The 23161-nt window shown below is 51.2% G+C and overlaps 1 protein-coding gene across 2 annotated transcripts in view; it reads right to left on the minus strand.

The window, feature by feature from the left end:
- Ece1 (endothelin converting enzyme 1) overlaps positions 1 to 23161 on the minus strand; it is a 101651-nt gene that overhangs the window by 11306 nt on the left and 67184 nt on the right. For both annotated transcript variants that reach the window (XM_038332337.2, XM_038332336.2), the window contains exons 5-14: positions 20763 to 20884; positions 18949 to 19095; positions 18183 to 18248; positions 16692 to 16883; positions 9965 to 10107; positions 8864 to 8978; positions 8245 to 8355; positions 7456 to 7554; positions 6764 to 6841; positions 4323 to 4426 (exon numbers count right to left, since the gene is read on the minus strand). In XM_038332337.2, the coding sequence (XP_038188265.1) occupies positions 4323 to 4426; positions 6764 to 6841; positions 7456 to 7554; positions 8245 to 8355; positions 8864 to 8978; positions 9965 to 10107; positions 16692 to 16883; positions 18183 to 18248; positions 18949 to 19095; positions 20763 to 20884 (1177 nt within the window). The remainder of the gene's footprint in view (positions 1 to 4322; positions 4427 to 6763; positions 6842 to 7455; positions 7555 to 8244; positions 8356 to 8863; positions 8979 to 9964; positions 10108 to 16691; positions 16884 to 18182; positions 18249 to 18948; positions 19096 to 20762; positions 20885 to 23161) is intronic.

The following is a 23161-nucleotide window of genomic DNA, read 5'->3' on the forward strand; positions in this document are numbered from 1 at the left end:
TCACCCACAAAGCACTCTAGCCTTCTTGATGCTGTTTCCGGCATTTCTTTCAGGGTGCCTGACAAACCACAGTAACCTTGGATACTGAATGCTTTCTTGCAAATGGGCAAAGCAAGTTCACAATCTCTGGGAAAACAACTGATGTCATCTGTTTACCCATGACAAGAATGTGAGGCTTCAAAATAAGTTTTGGGTGGGCTAGAGATGACTCAGTGGTTAAGAGCACTGGCTACTCTTCCGGAGGATCTGGGTCCATTCAGTTCTCAGCTGCCACACGTCAGCTCACAAGGGCCTGTAAATCCAGTTCCCGGGGATTTGATGCCCTCTTCTGGCCACCACAGGTACTGCATGCATGTGGTACAAATATACACAGGCAAAACACACAAAATGAGTAAAAATTTGAAAGGGATGAGAGAAATTATGTAGTTATATTATAATCTAAAAAAATTAAAGAAAGTGATACAAATGTATAATCTTGGGTGGGGTGTGTGTGGTGGCGCATACCTTTAAGCCTAGCACTCAGGAGGCAGAGGCAGGTGGGGATCTCTGAGTTCAAGGCCAGCCTGGGCTACAAAACGAGTTCCAGGACAGTCAGGACTGTTACACAGAGAAACTTTATCTCAAAAAAACAAAAATAAAATTAAAAAAAACATCTTTTTGGTTTATTTTTTGAGACAGGGTTTCTCTTTGTATCCCTGGCTGTCCAGAAACTTGCTCTGTAGACCAGGCTGGCCTCAAACTCAGAGATTCACCTGCCTCTGTCTTCCAAGTGCTGGGAATAAAGGTGTGTGGCACCACCACCTGGCTATTTTTTATTATAAGCAGAATAGGAATATATATAAGTATTAGAAAAGACTATTAAAAATTTTCCCCTTCCCGTGGGACATGGTGGTACACACTTTTAATTCTCAGCACTTAGGAGGCAGAGACAGGTGGATCTCTGTGAGTTTGAAGCCAGCCTGGTTTACAGAGCGAGTTCCAGGACAGCCACGGCTATGGAGAGAGATCCTGCCTAAAAACAAAACAAAAAAACCCCACAAAAATAATAAAAATAAATCTTCTCCCTTTCTAACCATATGTCTGTGTGAGGCTGGCTTTTCTATCTCTATCTCTACTTCAAAACAACTTGTTAGAGGAGAGGATGTTGAGGCAGACATGAGAACCCAGCTGCCTTCTGTTAAGCCAGAATTAAAGAAATCTGAAGAGGCTGGGGTATAGCTCAGCGGTAGGGGAAGGCACTGATTCTACCCTAAGAATGTGTTCTGAAAAGAAATGTACAATACTTCTGCCTCTCTCTCCTTCCTCCTTTCTTCCCTCCCCTCCTCTCGCGCACATGCACATGCACACACACCCTATGGAGATTTGTGTTTCAGGGGCCAAGAGATGGCTCGTCAGTTAAGAGCGCCTGTTCTTACTGAAGCTTTGGGTTTGGTTCTTACCACCATGTGGCGGCTCATGGCTACCTGTGGCTTCAGTTCCAGAGACTCTGACCTATCTTCTGATCTCTCTGGACACCAAGCATACCCACGGTACACAGAGAGACAAGCAGACAAAACACTCATATATATGATTAAACAAATCTACAAAATGCATTTTTATGTGTGCCTGTGTGCCTGTGTGTGGGTATGTGCAGGGGTCCACGGAGGCCAGAGGTGCTGAGAACTGTATTTGGGTTCCAAGAAAAGTAGGGTATGTTTTCAGTTTTTTTGCTTTTGTTTTATTTTCAAGACAGGATTTCTCTTTGTAGCCCTGCCCGTCCTGGAACTCTCTCTGTAGACCAGGTTGGCCTATGCCTCCTGAGTGCTTGGATTAAAGGTGTATACTACCACACTTGGCTACAGGATGTGTTCTTTACTGCTGAGCTATCTAATCTCTTCTAGCCCCATTAGAGAGAGAGACAGGGTCTCACTATGGAGCCCTTGCTGGCCTGGAACTCTATCAGGCTAGCCTCAAACTCAAGAGATTTGCCTGCCTCTGCTTCATGAGTGTTTGGATTATAGGCACATGCTACCATACCCTGCACATAAACATTTTTGAGAAAATATTCACTTTTTAAACTTTTCATAAAACCAGAAGAATGCACGTTTTGTGCTTTCTGGATATCTGGTTTGTTTTAGACCACGTTTCATGTATGTGGGGCTGGACTGGAATTTGTTATGTCGCAGGGGTGACCTTACTCTCCTGTTCCTCCTTCCTCCATTCACCCAAGTTCTGAAACTGCAGCTGTGTACATCACCCTGTTTTTTATGAGGTGCTGAGGGTCAAGAATGCCAGGCAAGCACTCCATCGTCTGAGCAACACCTGCAGAGCTGAGGACGGAGTAGTAATTTCTTACGCATATGGAAGCGCCCTAAGACCAAAAAGGTGGTAACTAACCATATAAAGTGAACCAGATAGCTGGCATTTCAGCATTTTCCTGGCGCAGCGGGGAGAGCCAACAAAGAATGGGAAAAGAGAAAGGGCATTTTCCACATGGGCCCAGTTGTTCTGTTTCCTCCCAGCGAGCACCACAGAGGTATTCTGCCAGGAGTCATTAAGCCACGTAAAGATATTGAGAGCTTGCCCACATCACATCTATATCCAAATAACCACCGGCACATTCACGGGTACATAACAAAATTTAGCTGAAAGAACAGGTTAAGGGGCTGGAGAGATGGCTCAGTGGTTAAGAGCATTGCCTGCCCTTCCAAAGGTCCTGAGTTCAATTCCCAGCAACCACATGGTGGCTCACAACCATCTGTAATGAGGTCTGGTGTCCTCTTCTGGCCTGCAGGCATACACACAGACAGAATATTGTATAATAAATTAAATAAATAAATAAATAAATTTATTAAAAAAAAAAAGTTAAATTTAAGATCAGATGAACTGGCAGCCGTGCCTGTGCTATACTTTGACACTTAAAAGCCCTTCTCAAGTTTTAGGAAGTACCATTGAAGACTTCAGAGGAAACAGATTTCTGCGCCTCTTGTCCACAAGAGGGTGCCAGAGGCAAAGAGGCGTTGTCAGTAGTGAGGTGAAGACTTCTGCAGGATGCTTTTGGGATGGAGAAAGGAAATCACAGGAAGAGGACTGAGCTGAGAGGGTGCCTGAGTTTTCTAAAGAGACTTCGTTTGTTTTATTTTATTTTGTGTTTTTGTTTTGTGACCTGGGGATAGAACCCAAGATTTTATGCACACCAGACAAGTGCTCTACCCTTGAGTATAATAGACATGCTTAGCTGAGGAGTCTGTGTGTATGTGCGTGTGTGTGCATGCGTGCGTATGCATGTGTGTGTGTGTCTGTCTGTGTGTGTGTAGGCCAGAGTTCATTGTTGAATGTCTTCCTCTGTTGCTGTCCACCTTAGTTTTTTGAGACAAGGTCTCTCGTGGAACCTGGAGCTTGTAGATTTGGCTAGACTGGCGGGTGTGATGTGCCCAGGGGTCCTTTTGTCTTTTCTGCCTGCACCAAGGGAAGGTGGCAGACACACAGCGCCCTCACACCTCTACAGCAAACACTTAAAAAAAATAAACTAAATAAAATACCAACACACCCCTAGTTGTGTGCAGTAGATGTGCCTGTTGTTTGGGCATTGGGGATGCAGAGTCACAAGGGCCAGTGTAGCTCATGAGTTCAAGGCCAGCCTGGACAACATACTGGAATCCCAATCTCAAAACAGAAAAAGACAGACACTGGGTCTCGCTCCAGGTGTTTCTGATTTAAGAAGCTCTGGGGTTTGTTTGCAGTGCTGGGGATCGAACTCAGATCCTTGCATTTACCAGGCAAGCACTCTACCACTGAGCAACATTCCAGTCCAAAAGGTTGTACTGATGAAAAGCTCCCCAGAGCCTGCTGCTATGGAGAGGTACAGTTCAACAGTTAACTGCGGTTGGGACCCCTCCAAAACCTCCCGCAAGCCCCTACGGGGAAGTCACCACTTCTGTTCACGAGGAATGGAGGACCACCCATGGGGCCTGCCCCTCCCCAGGGCTCCTATAACCTCACTGTCACCAGGGCCCAAGAGTGAGCTTCTTCCTCTGAACGCTGCTGAGTCAGCAGAGCCAGGACCGGAAGTCAGCTCCAGTCAGCTCCACCCACTCCCCAGCAGGCCAGGCGCTGGGGAGGATGCTGACCTGCCAGCCCCCAGCCAGGACCACTCCGGCTTTCTGTATCTGCCGAGTGGGAGCACCACCGTGAGTGGGAGTACCACCGTCTTCGTTCCTTAGACAGCGCCCACGACCAGTGTATCTGGCTTATGGCGAGCCAGTGATGAAGCCGCACTCCACCCAACACAGGTCACCCTGGGTCTCCCCGCGTTCAAGGAGCCCACACCTCGGGGAACTCACTGATCTCTGTTGGGGGCTTTCCTGAGCTGGTCGGCTGTGACCCTCCACGAGAAGTTAAAAAATCGCATGGCGTTCTCAAAGTAGAGATCAGGAACTGCCGTGTACTGCGGAAGCAAAGCAGAACGAAAGATCAGCGCATGCGCAAGGGAGCTGAGGCTCCCACAAAAACAACCCATTAGTCTACAGGCCAGAGACTGGGTGGAGGGCGCAGGGCTGTAGGCCCAGAGCCTCTTTCGGCCTTGACTTTCCTCTTTAAAGCCACTAAAAGCATTACCCAGGGGTGCCTGATATGCCCTGTTGCAGCATTTGGGACTTCAGCAAGAATATGCCCAGCATGACAGACACCTATGCCTGTCCTAGCCAATACTGCAAACACTGACTGCGAAGAACTTTAAATGGATTTGTGTGGCTTCTACATTTTAATTTAATTGGGTTGGGGGCGTAGCTCAGCTGGTAGAGCGCTTGTTTGCCACGAGAGAAGCCCTGGGGGTCCAATCCCCAGCATTCATACACTGGACGTGGTGGTGCCCGCCTGAGACCCCAGCACTTGGGAGGCATAGGCAGGAGGATCAGAAGTTCAAGGTCACCCTTGGCCACACAGAGTTCAAGGCTAGCCTGGACTATGTAAGAGTTCAAAACTAACCTGGACTATGTAAGACCCTGGCTCTGAGTCAGTAAATGAGATAGAAATGAATTGTTAAATAGGTCCCTGTGGACAGCACAGACGTAATGACCGGAGCGAGACTCTATCTCAGAAGTGGAGGGGTGGGCACACTCCTTCACATGCCCTTTAACACCCAGCTGCACCTCATACATCCCTTGACCAACAGCCTGGATTCTGCCCAAGACAAATGCAGAGTTCTAGCTTAGATATATTCTAGATCTTTCTAGCTACTGGAAACAGCCAAGGAGTCAGGCCCTGACCTGGGGCAGCACCTGGTGGCCTCCAGGAGTCCTTGGTTCTGACAGCCTGATATCCAGGGCCACTTTAAATGATTCCCAAGGAATCGGGCTACGGACAAGAGTCTCACAGCCTCAGAGGTAATTTTTAACAGATTCAGGGGTTAAATGTAACTACAAAGTGAGGTTACTGTAATGTCACAAGTGCCCCAGCTCACAACTCTAAACCAAGAGAGCACAGAAGACCAATCACAGAGACAGGAGAACAGCAGCCAGCTCAAGGCAGCTGATTGGCTGAGGGCTCCAAGCTCAGGGAAGGGCAATTACCCCTTGCTGCCTAAAGGAAGCTTTAAAACGCTTTTGGAGTGTGCTTTCCTCTTTCTGTTAGCGTTTCAAGGTCAAAGTCAAGAGTTCAGTTCTCCAAGGAAGGAAGAGAAGACCTGAGGCCTGAGGATGTCTGGGAGGAGCAGCAGGGGGTGGGGGGCTCACTGGGATGCTTTCGGCCTACCAATTCTCACTGTCTGCTTTCTGCCTTCATTTCTTCAAAGTAATATTTTAAAAAACTTGTGTGTGTGTGTGTGTGTGTATTTGTGTGTGTGTGGGTGACCACGGAGCAAGAAGGAGTCAGATCCCCTAGACCCCTAGAGCTGGAGTTGCAGGCAGTTATAAGCTGCCCAACAGGGGTGCTGAGAACCCAACCCAGGTTGTCTGCAGGAGCAGTGTGTGCTCTTAGGCACTGAGCCAGCTCTCCAGCTCCTCCCTTACCCTTTTCTTTTTATTTATTTATTTATTTATTTATTTATCCATTTATTTATTTATTTTGCATACAATATTCTGTCTGTGTGTATGCCTGCAGGCCAGAAGAAGGCACCAGACCTCATTAAAGATGGTTGTGAGCCACCATGTGGTTGCCAGGAATTGAACTCAGGACCTTTGGAAGAGCAGGCAATGCTCTTAACCACTGAGCCATCTCTCCAGCCCCCTTCCCTTACCCTTTTCATTGTTTGTTTGAGACCTGTTCTATCCTGTAGTCCAGGCTGGCCTTGAACTTGCCAGGTAGCCAAAGATGGCCTTGAACCCCACCCAGCTCCTCCTGTCCAAGCTTTTGGAGAGCTAGGATTAGAGACGCCCGTAGCCACGTCTGGTTATTCCCCTAATCTTTGGTTCTGTTTCGTGAGTGTTGGGGACGGAACCTATGGCTTCACACGCTCTAAATGCATGCTCCACCACTGAGCCACCTTGCCCTTGCCATTCTCCTGTACTTTCCCACTTGCTCCCTGGAGCTGGCCGTTTCTAGTGGAGCACACAGTTGTGCTCCAGTAACAACCACCGAGCAATGGCTGAGGGTGGTTCTGAGGAGACAGAAACGCCCACTGACCCATCACCCAAAGGAATAGGGAAAGCCGTCCTTAGGCCCATATCCCCAAGTCACTTTGATACAGGCTGATAACCATGTTATCTCCGGCATCTAAATGAGGTCAAACCTGAACTTTTCTCATGTGGGTATAAGGGAGTTTGCGAGGCAGGTGGAAGCCACTTACATCATTGAAGACTTTGTCCAGCTCCTTGGGGTCCATGATGAAGTTGGGGTAGCCTATCATGTTGTAGATGGCATCCGCCTGGACAGAAGGGATGGAGTATGTCAGTGCCAAGTGATGTTGGCCAAGCCTGCCCCGGTTCTGTGGGGTCCGGGGCTCAGGGTGTACGTCAAGGAGAGCCAGGGCTAGCCTCCGGCTTCCTTAGGGCTTCTCCATCTTTTCCTGGAACAAGTCTGGTAAATTCTGATGAAATGCCACTTTCCCCAAGAGAGCCATTATGGTTTGGATGTGTGCCCCCAGAGCCGATGCACTGTAACTGAATCCCATGTGGAACAGAGATGAGAGGAAAGCCGATTACATCACACAGCCTTCCTTGGCCCTCGTGGATGCCGCCACGGTTGCAGGAATGAGAGGGGAAGGAGGTTAACCATATCAGGCGTTAGCCGGCTCTTATGAAAGGATTGATCCAGTCCCTCTACGGTGTGCATCTTCCTCGCCCTTCCCACCTCTGCTATGGGAAATCTCTGGATATCTCATGCCAATGTGGGCTTCAGGGTATCAAGGGTCCTGATGGAGTTGCAGGGCACAATGGCATTCATGCGCTCTTGACTGGACAGAATCTCTTGCACCCGCTCCCTCTTCCACCAGCTCTGTCCCGGCAGCCTAGTGCCCTCTGAACTCCCAGGCAGCCTCACCTTTTCCTTGGCTGATCTCCGGGTGTCTTCATCCATCCACTTCAGGGTACTCAGGCTCTCTTCAAAGGCCTTCTTGATCTCTGAGATTATCTCGCTGGCCTGAGGGGACAGACGCCATGACAGTAAGGGCTGGGCTATGACATCACCGAAACACAACAGGAGCCCTGTGTAGAAGGATGCTGCCATCCAAAGACTACTCTCTGGTGCTGGGTCAGGGAGAAGCCCAGTTTCCCACGAATCCTCTCCCGATGGTATCCGGCAAGACAAGACAGGCCTCTGGCTATCATGACTCGGGTCAAGTAAGATGAGGCAGGCTTTGGGGAAGTTGGGAAAGCTTCCATTGTAGGACGTTTTCAGAGTCTCCAACATGAACCAGAGCACTGAGTTTCCTTCAGAGAAGGAAGTAGCCTCTCCCACACTGACCCGAGCAAAGAAACCATTTTTAATGGAATGAGCTTGGAATTCTAGAGAATTTGCTTCTGAGGGACAGTTCCCAAAAGGTTGTGATCACTCCAGAGACAAACAGCAGCCCTGGAAGGTAACTATGTCAGGGCTGGACCAGGAGGCCAAAGACAGGTAGAAGATTCTAGAGGAGGCACGGTCCAGCAGCAGGAGGACTGGGGTTTGAAGGCAGAGAGCCCTTGACTCCAACGGAGTCTGTATGTTAACCACCTACTGCAGTCGGTACTATCAGCAACAAAGGCTGGGGACGCAGCTCGGTCACTAGAATGTTCGCCTGGCACGCACGGGGTTCACACCCCAGGGCCCCTAACCACAGGAGGAACTTACGATGTTCTTGCTGTCTTCAGCAAAGGTGGCTTTCACAAACATGGGGCCCAGGGCAAAACCAAGGTTGTTTTCTGTGTCACTCACGCAAAACTTCCAGCGGGGCAGGCAGGTCTGGAAAACACACGTGTGCGTGTCAGCGGGCTCAACCCTTCCTCCCGGACCCTTCCTTCCGGGAAGCGGTGCCACCAGGGGCCTGTGCTTCCTCCCGGAGCTTCAGAGAGAGACACCTTTTTTGACCCAGTAGGGGCTTCTGGATGCAATGAACCAGGAAGACACAGGCCTAGGGGTATAGCTCACTGATGGAGTGCTCACCCCGGTATGCAGCCGGACCCACGTCTCCCTGGGACCTGAGCCCACAGCCACAGCCGCAGCCAGACCCACGTTTCCCTGGGACCTGAGCCCACAGCCACAGCCGCAGCCAGACCCACGTCTCCCTGGGACCTGAGCCCACAGCCACAGCCGCAGCCGGACCCACGTCTCCCTGGGACCTGAGCCCACAGCCACAGCCGCAGCCAGACCCACGTCTCCCTGGGACCTGAGCCCACAGCCATAGCCGCAGCTGGACCCACGTCTCCCTGGGACCCTGCCCATACATGGGTGTGTACAGCAGTGCCCTCACCTTCTTGGTCCCGTACATGACCTCCATGAACTTCTCATCGGCATCCTGAAAGCGCTGATCCAGGAAGGAGCTCGTTTTCCTAACCAGGTTCCACATCATGTAGTTGTTGAGGAGACTGTGGCAATAAGGCCAGGGTGAGCTCAGAGACCCCAGGCAGCATTTCAACTCAGTTTCTGATCTCAGCTCTTCTCCAGCCTGTCCCCATGGCTGTTTACCACCCTCTATACGCACAGGGAACATTAGCTCTTCAAGGTAAAGCTTAGCTCTTCCACCACAGAAACCCCCGGGTGTCTAATGCAATCACTCAGATGCCGCTAGTACTCATTAATCGCCATGGCTTGATTACTCCGTCTGTGCTAGAACAACGGGGGCCCATGGCCTGTCAGACTCAAGGTTCCATGATTGGCAGCTCCATCTGACCCATCTCTAGGGTACAGGAAACCTGCCAACCACACTTGTAAAGAAGCCATCTTAGCACAAAGATGTCTGTTTAAGCTGAACGCCTGACAAACGTATGTAGCCAAGCAAACGTATGTGTACAATGGGACACTGCGCAGCCAGGAAGACTCTGACCGAGAGTTGGGACGTTATTAGGGAAGATGACAAAGGCCGTGGGAAAAGCATCTGGTCCTGATGACGGAGGAATACCATGTATCAGGAAACCTCTCTTTCTCGGTGAGTACACATGAACAAACAGACACACATCCTGGGAGCTCCCTTTCCCCTATAGCTTCCAACATTCCTATCTGTAAGATCCTAACGGTATCTCTGAGTATCAGCTGGAACTAGTACCTAGCATGTACTGGACTGAAGTACTTGTCAGCGCTAGCTTCCCTTAGCTCTCTCTCTCTCCACAGCCTGGCTAGGTGGGAGAAGGACCCCAGGGAAGGATGAGACCTGCCCCAAAGTTACAAAGCTATGAGAAGAGGGGCTGGGATTCAAACCTGCACTCATAACCAGAAGCATCACAGAGAAGCCCACCCAGGGCCCCTTTCCTGAGTCCCCATGTCCCCTGTCCCCACCAGGCCTGAGGGCAGGATGACCAGCCAAGGAGCTGTCCCCGACCACCTTGTCCCTTCAGCACCCATGTGTCACCGTTACCATTTGTCGGTGTTGTTGATGAGGGTGGAGACTTGTCCCAGGTATTCCTTGTCGTAGACCACGATGGGCTCAGATTCATTGATCTCCACTGGGTAAAAAATGGTGTTGAGGAAGGGCAACCAGTTGATGGCGGGTGCCAAGGTCTGCAAGGGCAAAGGTCAGTGTGAGGGTGGCCAGGCCACATTCCCCCTCAACCCAGGTCTCCAGGCCATTCCTCAGGAGAAGACATCATCACGACCTGACAAGGGCAGAGGATGATGCTGTCTGCCAGGGCACAGGGCAGAGTCAGGGCTGGCTGGCCAGTTTCTGTCCAAGGCAGCCTAAGGAGCCAGGTGCCAAGACCTTGTGTGAGGGGTTGGCAAAGTGACTCGGGGTTTAAGACTGCTTGCTGCTCCTGTCTGCAAGTTTGGTTCCTAGCACTCATGTCAGGAGGCTCACAACCACCTGTAATTCCAGTCCCAGGAGATCCAACCCCTTCCTCTGGAGTCTGCAGGTACCTGCACACACATATACACATCCCTGGCAAAACACACATACATATAAATAAAAATTAAAAGTAGACCTCACTCGAGAGCTGCTGCAGCTGAAGCCAGCACTGAGGAGGCAGGGACAGACAGATCTCTGTGAGTTTGAGGTCAGGTCTACATAGCAAGTTCCAGGCCAAACAGGGCTACATGGTGAGACCTTGCCTCAAAATAATTAAGTAATTTAAAGAATGGGGATAGCTGGCCAGTAGTGGCACATGTCTTCCCCTTGGGCTCTTGTAAGGACTAGCCAAGGCTATCTGGAGTAATACGCATGAAGCTCTCCCAGTGCACGTGCTATGCGTGTGGGGCTTGGTGGATGATGGCAACTACATCTCTGTCTTCCCTCATTTTGTTGTAGTTCCCCTTCAAAAAATAACAAGAGCCTCATACGGCCTGTTGGGACGAGAGGCCTACATCACCATGTCTGGATAGCCCCATTTAAAACCTACAGCTGTGTATCTGTGTATGTGTGCACACCACAGCATGCCTGTAGTGTAGAGAACAGCTCGAGGGAGCCACTTCTCTTCTCCCACTGTCTGGGAGTCATGGATCCAGCTGAGGTCGGCTTGGCACAGGCGCCCTTCACTTTCATCTTGCCAGCTCTGTATCATCTCAATTCCTCCCTCCACCCCAACAAAGTTTCATTATGTAGACCAGGTTAGCCTTGAACTTGCAGTGATCCTCTTGCCTCTGCCTCCCACTGCTGGGACTGCACCATCATGCCAGGCTCATCTTAAACATGACTGAGCCTAGTTGAGTGGCATTAGTAATTCCCTGTTTTGCCACCATTACCCCGCCCCCTACCCAGCCTCAGGTTCCTAGCATCTTGCCAGACTGAAGACATCTACTGACAATTTCTCAAGTCCCTAGAAAGTGGAATCATCCACTCTATTTTCTGTCTCTACCAAAGTTACACCAAGAGCCTCAGCTAAGTGAAGACGAAGACAGACTGCTCTTGTATATTTTTTCCTTCTGATGCTTGAACCTGGGGCTTTGCACACAAGGTCAATCCTCTTCCACAGAGCTGCCCCCCATCTCCCAACCCCCCGAAGTTTGCTCTTTTGTAGCTGGCTGGTTTCACTTAGCACAGTGTCCCCGAGCAGAGTTGCACAACTTTGGAACCATCAGCCCCAGCCCCGTGTCACCCACATGTCCTGTTATTTTTAGTGTGCCACTTTTCAGAACGTGCGGTCTTTCAGGGCGACGGAGACTGAGCTTTGGCACAATTGACCATCCGCAGAACGCACCGTGGACACCTGGCTCTTAGCAAGCAAGCCGTCAATGGCAGTCATTCTGATCATTGTTCAAGTTCTGTCCCAAGTGGCCCTGGCTCTGGGGAATTTCAAATTCCATTCTCACTTCCTTGAGGAAATAGAAAATGTCAGATAAACAAAGGCAGGAGTGACACCTCCGCTGTAAAACCCTTCACGTGGGAAAAACCAGGAAATGCCACGAAGTTCATCTGTAAGATCAGAGCAGCACACAGCCTGTCCTCAGGGAGAGTGGAGGTCAGCCCTAAGACTCTCTATTTAACAGGCGACTGTACACAATGAAAAGTGACCTTCCCGAGGTCTCGTGTCAGCTGACGCCTGTGTAGGACTACAAAGCGGGTTCAGTCACCACTGGTTTATTTGCTTGTTGGCAGTGTTGGAAACTGAACTTGGCCTCCCAAACGCTAAGCCTGTGGGCTACACTCATAGGATACTATTTCTGGGCGTCAAAGGGCATTTCAGCTATTGCAGTACAGAGAGCTGGAAGGACAGACTTGAGGCTGAGGGTGAGCCTGTTAAAGCTACGAGTCAGCTTCCAGCAAGGGGTTGATTTGTGCCATTGGTGGTGACTGTACCGGGCTGGAAACTGAACAGCATAGCGGGCAGGGAGCCAGTGGATCACAATACATCCCTGCTGCACGGGAGATTTGAGCTGGATGTGAACAGAGCTGATGGAGTCCCTGGCAGGAACCAGTTCAGGGTTCAGAGCCACTTCACAGCCTTTCTCTAACATGGAGACAACTCCATCAGCTTTCAGAGCAGCCTGCTGTCCTCTGGAAATGGCCTGTTCTGTACCAAGCATCCTTGTCTGCTGGCTCGTCCTCCCTGCCCTCCTCCTGGCAGATCCTCCGGCTCTGGGTGGCTAGGAGGCTGAGAGGTGCACTCGTGAGATCTTCAAATAGGACTCAGTCATTAAAGCCACCTGATGGCAAGATCCTCTGGCAAAGACCAGGGGAAACGGATACACTTTCAAATGTCACTGCTCACATAATTGTGAGAACCACAAGTCACTGGAACTCGCTGACAGAGATATCGATGGTGAAAATCACCGCGGAATCTACACAACCTGTCCCTGTGGGGCCAGCAGATGTTCCCAGTGGGAAGTGCCCTGGCTCTGAAGTAAGGAGCCGTGGGTGAACACTAGAACTTTCAAATTTCCAGCCTCGATTGCTTCGGTGATTCTTAACTTAACATGTTTCCATGGAGATGGCTGTTTTAGTCAACTGGGACATTCTCCTGTGACTCAGTCCCCCTGAGGACACCGATGAGCTCTATTTTCCATACTTGAAGCCAAGGAGACCTGCTGAGTACCAACCAACGAGGCTTGGGGAGTTAGAGAGACCAGCAGAGTGGCACACATCTATAGTCCTGGCACTGGGGAGGCAGAGACAGGAGGATCACTAGTTTGAGGCCAGCCTGTACTATAGAAGACCCTGACTCAAAATTCCCAAGGCTGGGGTGTGATATGGACATCTCACTGATGGCCTGACCTTGTGCAGGGGCAAAGCAGTGTCTTCTGGGACACAATGGGGCACTGTACTCAGAACAGCTGTGGCTACTTGCTTGGGAGCAAAGCACTCAGCATTCCAGCATGGAGTGAGAGGGTCCTCCAAACTCCCACCCCAGCCAGAGAGTTGCTGACATTGATGTTCCTGGAAGACAAGTCAGCTTTCATTAAGGGTGTGATCCTTGGTAGGTCGACCATGTCCACTGGCTGGCCCACAACCCTGAGTACAAGGGCAGCACAAACACAACTTGGTAGTTATTTTTTAAAAAAGCATGAACTTGGGTGTGGGTGGGATCTGGGAGGAATTAGGTAGAGGAAGAGGAGAGGGTGAATTTGGCCAAAATACATTGTATAGCTAGCTGGGTATGGTGGCACCTGAGTGTAAGCCTAGTACTTGGGAGGCAGAAACAGGTGCTAGCTGTGAATTTAAGGTCAGCCTGGTCAACATAGCAAGTTCCAGGTTATACAGCTTGAGGCCAGCCTGTTATACACACATACACACATGCACACACACACACACACACACACAGCCTGTGCTATATGTTAGCACAGGCTGACCTCAAGCTATATAACATACACATACACACATATACACACATACATGTGTATATACACACACATACATACACAATCACATATGTCTGGAGAGATGTCTCAGTGGGTAACAGCACATAACGCTTTTGTAGAACACCCAAGTTTGGAACATAGCACCCATGTCAGGCGGCTAACAACTGTCCATAACTCCAGCTCTAGGGTCCAACACCCTTTTCTGAACTCTGGGCATTTGCACTCATGTGTACATTCAAGGGACATACACATATATAGACAACTTAAAAATAATAAAAATAAATATCTAAAAACCAAGCTAAGACTGGGATGCGGCTCAGTGGTGGACCAGTTGTCTAAATGTGCAGGTTCAGTTCCCAACACTGTAAATAAAATGGGAACAAAGGGAACTGACACTCTAGGATTCCTTCCCCAGTGGAGAAAACAGGCAGAGAAGGGAGCCTAGCCTCCAACAACCTTTGACACAGAAGCTCCTATGAAGGAACGGACAAGTGTCTGGAGAAGGGATGCAGGATGTTTGATTCGTGGGCGTGAATAAAGTCTTTATTCTGGGCTAGCCTGAAGCCATCTGATACAGCAGCAGGGCTAGCCGAGAACCACCGTGAAGCTGGCAGTGCCTTTATCTACCCAGAGTCTGGAAAGAAAGTAAGTCTCCGGCAACCAGAAAAGATGTTCTGTGCTAAATTACTTGTAGCTATTTTAGTGCCGGGGACCCAGGTAGCATTGCCAGTCACAAAGAACAACCATCAGCAGTGTGTATGCTCACCCCTCTCTGCCTCATCATACCCCATGGGCAGGTGGGGAGCCAGGCCTATGCCAGCTTCCTGGGGTACAGGGTACCTGCACATCTGCCCGATGCTCCTGGCTAACATCCCCTGGCAGCCATTTTCCAAAGACCCCGAGAGTTAAAGAGGAGAATGCTGGCCGCTAGGGCAGGCAGGGGTGGTGTCCCATTTACCTTTGTGTTCTGACCCAGAGCAGGCTCAGAGAATGGGTCATGTGTTACAGGAAGGGGATTGAAGCTCAAGGGGTTGAGCCATGTGACCTGCCTCAACTCACACAGCTTGAGATGGAATAGGGCAGTGCCATGTTCTGACCCCAAGCCCAGGCTAGCCCTTGTAGGCTGCTGCCTCTAAGGGGACTGTCCCACCTGAGCACTGAGGAGCAGGCTAGGTAGAACCAATCATCCATCTTTTCTCCCCTTTATTCTGTGGACAAATAGCTCATAGGTAAGGGGCAGAGGAGGTGGGGTCCAGACTCCAGTGACCACTGGCTGACCACAGTTGTTCCTTATATCATTCCGGGCATCAATTTCAGCATGGTAAGCCCTGCGGGGCTGGAGCAAACCGAATTACGCCAAGCAAACAACATCTCCCTCAACCTTTTAGCCTCAGAGCGGAAAACAGTGCCAGATGGTGCCCGGCACAGACTACCTGTCTCCATAACAACCCACTCGGTGCCACGTCCCCTGGGAACCTGCAGGCAGCTGGCAGCTACGGGAGGCCTGAGTGGGCTTTGGTTCCTCCTGGAACTCTTACGGCCTGGCTTAAGTGTCAGTCATTAAACTCGAGTCCCTGGCCTTTCCTGCCCAGGTCAAGGCCCAGCTTCCCCTCCTCCAAAGCTGTTATCAGAGAGATACAGACTGTCTCCTGGGGCAGGCTAACTCCAGGGCACAGGAGAGCAAGCCCATATACACCAGAAGGAAGAAAAGAGGGTAAAACAGTTTACTGTCTGAGGGAAGGGACAGATGTCAGACAAAAGCTGGCTGGGTGAGATGCGAGGACACAGTGGTGAAACTCTGGATCCATGAAACAGACATGGTGTCCTTCCTGGGGCAAGAGCAAGGCTCAGACAACAGTGTCACCTGATGGAAGGCCCTCTCCCCTTGGGACCTAAGGCAAGGCTGAAAGCAAGACAGACCACAGAGGAACCAGCAGGCCACCAACTGAGGAATCCTGAGGTCCAATCAGCCAGCAGGGGGCAGCCGAGGACAGGCCCGACTAAAGAGGCCACCGCGGGTCTCTAGCAAGCCTCTACTCTGGTCACGCCAGAGAAAGTGTAGGTCCAGCAGGCAGTGACAGCTCAAGGATGGGTCACAATCAAGAGGGGAGCTCTAGGAAGCCAAGCCTCAGTCCCAGCTTAGGAGCCTCCAGGCCCTAACCATGCTACTTGGCTGACCAGCGCAGAAGGTGGAGCTCAGTTGGGAGAAGGGCAGAGGCAGTCGGAGCTCTGAGAGTTTGAGGCCAGTCTGGTCTACAGAGCGAGTTCCAGGACAGCCAGGCTACACAGAGAAACCGTGTCTCAAGAAGAAAAAAAAAATTAACATGGCATGGTGTGGCCCACTTGTAGAGATAGAGGCAGGAGGATCTGAAGTTCAAGGTCTTCTTCTTTGGCTACCTAGTGAGTTCAAAGTCAGCCTGTAATATATAATGCCCAATCGCAAAATAATGAAGTGCAATGAGCTTTGTAGGAGTTTTTCATAAAAAAAAAAGAAAAGGGAAAAACTATATCCCACAACTCTGCGGTGCTCCATCACCAAGCACGAGACACACGGTACACGAAAGGATGCAACCATTCCACCCGTGGGAGCTGTCATCACCACCGCGGTCTTCAGGGAAACATCTCAGAAAGCAGCCTCGCTCTGGCATCCTTCCTACCCTCGTGGTCTTTACTGGGTAAGGTTCCCTCCCTGAGCGGATGGATCAACACCCTCCTTCATCAGGAGGATGATCCTCGATCCTTCATCAGGACCTGGTAAGGTGGGTCCGACGCACCCGTGCCCAGCGAAGCGCCCGTGCCCAGCGCCTTCACGGGCGCCCTGGCCCTGCCCGATGCACGAGCGCTCTTCAGCCTACCTGCAGCTCGGCAGCCGTCACTTTGTGGTAGATGAGCTCCTCGTCGCGGCGCTTCTCCTGGGGGATGGTGATATTGGCCAGCGCTGTCTCAAAGTCCAGGATCTGCTGCATCTGGGGCCGGATGGAGTCCTCGTCCCCACCGCCCAGCAGTTTCCCCAGCTGGACCATGTAGTTCAGGTAGCCAGTCAGCACCTGTGGGATCCCGCACCCCAAAACTGTTGGTGGCAGCTACCTGCTGTCCTCTGAGCTAGAGGAAGGCAGGACAGACTACAGCCCAGTACTTATAGCCAAAGAACTCACTATGTAGACCAGGCTGGCCTTGAATTCACAGAGATCCACCTGCTTCTCCTTTTCTAAAGGTATATGCCTGCCTTGTTTTCCTATTTTTGAGACAAGGTTTTACTCTGTAGCCCAGACAGGCCTGGAACTCATGGCAACCCTCCTTCCTCAGTCTCCCAAGTGCTGGGATTACGGGCATGTGCCACCAAGTCCAGCTTCTGAAACACAGCTTCAAGAATGATTTTGATGCTGTGTCTGTCCACTGGCTCCCTATACCCCTCAGGATTAAGCTGAAGTGCTTCCACAGGTCCCAGGAAGGCCCTGGGGGACCCTGCTGCCCTGGCCCTACCTCTCTGGGCTCAATTCCAGAGTTGATCTATCTTTTCCATTTTTAGTTTTAGTTCTACACTGTGTGTGTGTGAGGAGTGTTGGAGGCTGCATGCACCATGCTGTGTGTGTGGAGGCAGAGGACAGGCTTTGGGCTCAGTTCTCCCTTTCCACCTTTACGTGGGTTCTGGAGCTCGAACTCATGTTGTGAGGCTTGTGTGGCAAGCCTCTCTGCCTTCTGAGCCATCTCACTGGCCCAACTGTCATTCCTTTAATGCGCCTGCTCTGAACCATCTGCTGCTGTGTGTCTTCTGATCTGAGTCAAGTCCCCGCATTACATTTTCTCAGCTGCCTCTCCACACGATTCTGGGCCTCTAGCTGGGTGATCAGCCAAGCGAGGCTTGCCTCTGCTAGACTTTGAAGTCCCTGGGGACCACCTCCCGAGCACTGGGCACTGAATAGGTGCAGGTGGAATAATGGAAGGACACGGGTGTGAGCTTCTGACCAGGTGTCCCCGAGGGCATTACAGGCACAGAAGGTTCTGGAGGAGCTGGCTTGGGTGTACAAACTGACCTCACCCCTACTATGACCGTGAGCAGTCCCCGAGTGTTCCCGAGTTAAAGGCGAGGTCAAAGGCCATCAGCTTGACAGCGGTGATGCCCACAAAAGGCCCGGTGCCTACAAACGGTGGCGGCTGTCACCACTGTCTTCTTTAGGGAAGGGATAAATGATGCCCTTGTGCCTGCCACGCCTGACAGTGATGTAGGAGGATGGGGGACACCCCTCCCCCACCAAGGGCTGCCTGTCAACCCCCAGGAAACTGAGCCCTCCGCAGAAACTCAGTTGTGCTGGGCATGCACAGCGGGGCAGGCTGGGCAAGCTCACCTTCTCGTTTTCCGTCTTGTTCAGATAGTAGTCCCTAGAGGGCAAGCCGAGGCCAGACTGGTCCACCTGCAGAGGGACGCAGGATGAGAGGGAGGCTCCCACCATGGCTACCACCTTCCCTGGGGCAGGTCCCAGCAGGAACAGAAGGAGCTGCTAGCTGTCACAGACACATCCACCCAGGGACCCAGGGTGGGACGTGCACATTCCCACCTATCTGAGTGACTTGGATTCTTCCAAAGGGCTAGACAAACCTCTTTAAACCACCCCTGGCCTAGTCAAAAACTCTGTTTCACCAAACACTGTCCATGTGGTTCGAGCTACCCCAAGCTATGTGGTTGTGGTGAGGTGACCAAACCTTCCTGATCCCTTGGTTCTTCCTCTAGAAACTAAGGGGAATGGCAGCTACCCTGCGGAACTGGAATGAGAACTTGTGGAGACAATGGTGGTAATGAGTCTGGCAGGGAGGAGAGGAGCATTCTAGAAAGCTGCCATGGAGTCTTTTGGTTCTCATCTTGGCATACCTCATCTCAGGCAGGAGTCATTACAGTGCATTTGGCCAACAAGGAAACTATAGTTCAGAGAGACTGAACCACTTGCCTACGATCACACAGCAAGTGTGATGTATGGATGGGTCAGGCGAAAGCAGGGAGAGATGGACTCCAACCCATTCCAAGCAGAGCCACAAAGCCCAGGGGCTGAGGTAGAGGAGCAGAGGGCGTCACTAGTCCTGTCCAGGAGTTAATGTCACTTCCTAGGCTCGGCCCACCTGGATCACGTTGCTGTTGGAGTTCTTAGAGTCGGCACTGACGTAGACAGAGAAGAAGGGCGAGGTGCGGTAGTGGGCTGTGACCACCTGCAGCGTGTCCTGGAAGTTGTCCTTGGCCCAGGGTCCTGTGATATTCCAGCCTCCAAGCTGTGGGGAGAGAGCAGACGGGGTGGTGTGTGTGCACAGGTGTGTGCCTGTGGTGAGCTGGTGTGAGAACATTATGCAAATAAGAGTCACATGTTTTATCACCCTGGAGCAGGCCAATCCTCTTCCCTTTTAAGCAAATGAACGGGGTGATGTTCACTGAGGGGTTCTGTGCATCTTTGTGTCTGCATGTCTTGGTACTTAGGGCACCATTCATCTTGGGTTTTTAGATTCTCTTTTACAGACAGGGTCTCACCATGTAGCCCTGGCTGTCCTGAAACTCACTATGTAGACCAGGCTGGCCTCAAACTCACAGAGATCCCTTGCCTTCACTTCTACAACACTGGGATTAAAAGTGTGTGCCAACACTTAAGTGTGCTAAGAGCACACAAGGCTGTTGCTCCCACATGGCTGGGAGGGAAGTGGGTTGGGATTCTGCCATGGACACAGTTTCTTGAGTCACACAGACACAGTGGTATTAAAACATAATTCCAATTTATTGGGAAAAATCTGAGAAGTCACAGTGGTCTTGTCTTGCAAGCTGGTGATGAGCGCTTGCTCCATAAATATGGAAATCCAAGTTGAAATTCCTAGCACCCACAATAAAAGCTGGGTACAGCTTCTTACAGGAATGGAAGGATCACTGGGGCTTTCTGGCTATCCCCCAGCTCCATGTTCAGTAAGGAGACCCGATCTTTGGGCAGTAAGGAAGAGAGTGACAGAACAGGACACCAATGCCCTCCTCTGCCTCCATGTGCCCACACGTGTGTGCACGAGCACACACACACACACACACACACACACACACACTATAGCTTCAGTTCCCCCCTAGCCTGGCACAAGCTGACCCATGGAACCTGTGTAAGAGAGGAGGGACAGATACTGCCCCACACTCACTAACTCCCATGCAAGACCTTCCTTAAGGTGAGCTGAGAGGCAAAGTCCACGAGGAAGCAGGGGTGTCTAGAAAACATTTCCAGCCACCTCTTCGTGCACCGGAAGTCTGGCTAGCCTTGGGCAGCCCTCCCTGGAGGCCACTGGAGACTGCGATGTAGCTCAGCTGGCAGCGTACACATCTAACGTGTGTGATGGCCTGGGCTCAATCTCCAGCACTACACAAGACCAGGCACGATGGCGCATGCCTGTCATCTCAGCCCTCATGAGGTCAAGGCAGCAAGATCAGAAGTTCAAGGGCATCCTTGGCTACATAGCAAGTCTGAGGCCAGCCTAAGCTACACGACTCTGTTTCTAAAAAACAAAACAAAACAAAAGAAAAGAAAAAACAAAAAACAAAGAACAACAAAGTAAAGGAGAAACAGCTGGTCCTCCTCCTGCAGAGAGCTTAACATCATATACACAGGGCCGCAGCAGCAACAGAGAGGAAGATTTTGATACTGATACCTTGCCTCCACCTAGACATACACATTCCTCACCCCCCCTCCAGATGTTGATACACACTCTATAGCATCCACGCAGACAGATCCACCCACATGAAGCCATGCACACACATGCTCAGGCAACCCCAACACCCACAGCAGACAGATGGGCACCGAGCTCCGCCTGGGTGGGGTAGCCGGAGGTGTGGGCTGGCTGAGAGCTGGGGCAGAAGCCGGAGGGCCTGGCAGGAGGCTGAGCAGAGGGAGGCAGTGGACGTCCACCTGAGCACCCACCTTCTCGATCAGCTCCATCAGGGGCTTGGCCCGCAGCTCCTCAATCCTAGTTTCGTTCATACACGCACGGTAGTATACTTGGGCCTTCCTCTCTGCCTCACTCACGCTGGCCGTGGAATTTTCTAGAACGTCAAGAAATAACAGAGTTGTGTCCCAACTGGGTGAGTCCTTCCCGGGTCCTCAGCACTCTGGACTGTACAAAAGCACACGGCAATTACTGTCCATGGAGGAGAAGCCTCGTCCTGGGGTTGTGAATGAGGGCCTGTGGGCAGAGCTGACAAGACTAGAGGTACCCCAGAATCTTAGCTGATGTTTTCCCTCTCTGCAAGATGGCCTTACAGATTTGTCTCTGGGATGGCAGTGTGTGATGTGTTGGACAGTATTCTGTCAACTTGACACAGGCTCGAGTCATCTCTGAGGAGGGATGTTAATTAAGAAAATGCCTTCAAAAGATCAGGCTGTAGGCAAGCCAGTAGAGCTTTTTCTTAATTAGGGATTGATGGGGAAGGGGGTGGGCCCAGTCCATTGGGAATGCATACACTCCTAGGCAGGTAGCCCATTGGGAATATATACACCCCTAGGCAGGTGGTCCTGGGTTCTATCAGAAAGCAGGCTGAGCAAGCCACAAGCGCAAGCCAGTAAGCAGCTCCCCTCAATGGCCTTCGCATAATCTCCTGCCTCCAGGTTCCTGCCCTGACTTTCTTCAGCAATGGGTTACAATGTGGAAGCATAAGCCAGATAAACCCTTTCCTCTCCGACTTGCTTTCGGTTATTGTGCTTCATCACAGCAGTGGTAACCCTAACTAAAATATATGTGCCCACCCAACAGGATGGTTGGTTTTCCTACCAGCCAGCATATGGCCCTGCATCTCTGCCTGAAAGGTGGGCATCCTGCCATGGTTTTCAGATCCCAGATGACCTCGCCTGGGAGAAAGGCAGGAACTGGATAAGGCTTGAAAGGCTTCATTCATTAGGAACTGACTTCCCGCTTCCTCCTGGGAGGGCTAGATTATGTTTGCCAGGCTTACAGAGGGTTCAAGGGGTTGTTTTCCACGTCCCACCCTGGGGGCCCAGGCTGTGGCTGTATCTCATCCCTCTGGGAGTGGGCTGGGCACCCAGGAGACTCCCCCCCACCCCATCTCCTGTGCTCCCTGTCACCTCCTGAAGGCCACATGCCTGCACATGTGAGGCCTGGAAGGTTCCTGTTGCTCCCAAGGTAGTCACACCACTGGACACTGCTCAGGTTCTCAAGGGGTCTACTGTGCACTAGAGCTCCTGCATCTGAGCAAGCACACATGCATTAACACACACACACACGCATGCACGCATATGCACACATGCACACACAAACACCAGAGTCCAGCTTCAGAGTGGGCCACTCTGAGATGCTGAGACCATCTTTTCATCCTCTTGAAGACCTTGAAGTCTTTCCTTTGCCTCCTTCCAAGACCTCCCCAGCCCTTCCTCATCCTGAACACATCTCAGGTGGGACCCTATGCCTCCATTCATCGGGCAGACATCAGAGGTTCACTCTGGGCCACACACCGTGTAACCACTGGGATACCAAAGGCAAGGCCCCTGCTCCATGGGGTTTCTGCACAAAATGCTGTGGAAGCCAGGCTCAGATCCCAGGTCTTCTCAGAAGCTTGTGGATCTGAAGCTTTTTATTATAGGCCTTCAGCACACTGGGCAAGGCCTGGATGCCGGACACCAGGTTGAGCATGAAGTTTTACAGACAGACATGGGACCTGCTCTCTGACCCAGAAAGGGATGGGAATGTGCAGAGAAAAGCCTGCAGGAGACAAAATGCTTTAAAGAAGGTGATGGCTCTGGCTTCAAGCTGGGATGACCTCAGGTGCCACCATTCTCAGATTATCCAGTGCTGGTGCCACCCCCAAGGCCCTGCAATGCTGGGCAATGCTGGGCAAGCACTCTACCAACTAAGTACAGCCCCAGCTCCATATGATGTTCTGTGTGAACAGAGTCTCAAAGATTAAAGGGGGTTCACAGTATGGGGGAAGGGCTCTTGATGGGGGCAGGACAGTAGAGAACCAAGGAGAGGAACAGAAAAGGACAAAGAGAGAGCCCTTTGTCACAGGCAAGTGATGTTACTTCCTGGGAAGTCTCTCTCTCTCTCTCTCTCTCTCTCTCTCTCTCTCTCTCTCTCTCTCTCTCTCTCTCTCTCTCTCTCTCTCTCTCTCTCTAATTTATGTGTGTTGATGGTTTGTCTGCATGTATGTCTGTCTGTATGAGGGTGTCAGGTACCCTGGAACTGGAGTTACAGACAGTTGAGTTGCCATGTGGGTGCTGGGAATTGAACCTGGGTCCTCCAGAAGAGCAACTCTTAACAGCTCTCAACTGCTGAGCTGACTCTTCAGACCCTCATGGGAAGTTTTAAT

Source organism: Arvicola amphibius, chromosome 6 (genome assembly GCF_903992535.2).
Source record: "Arvicola amphibius chromosome 6, mArvAmp1.2, whole genome shotgun sequence".
NCBI classification, from domain to species: Eukaryota; Metazoa; Chordata; class Mammalia; order Rodentia; family Cricetidae; genus Arvicola; species Arvicola amphibius.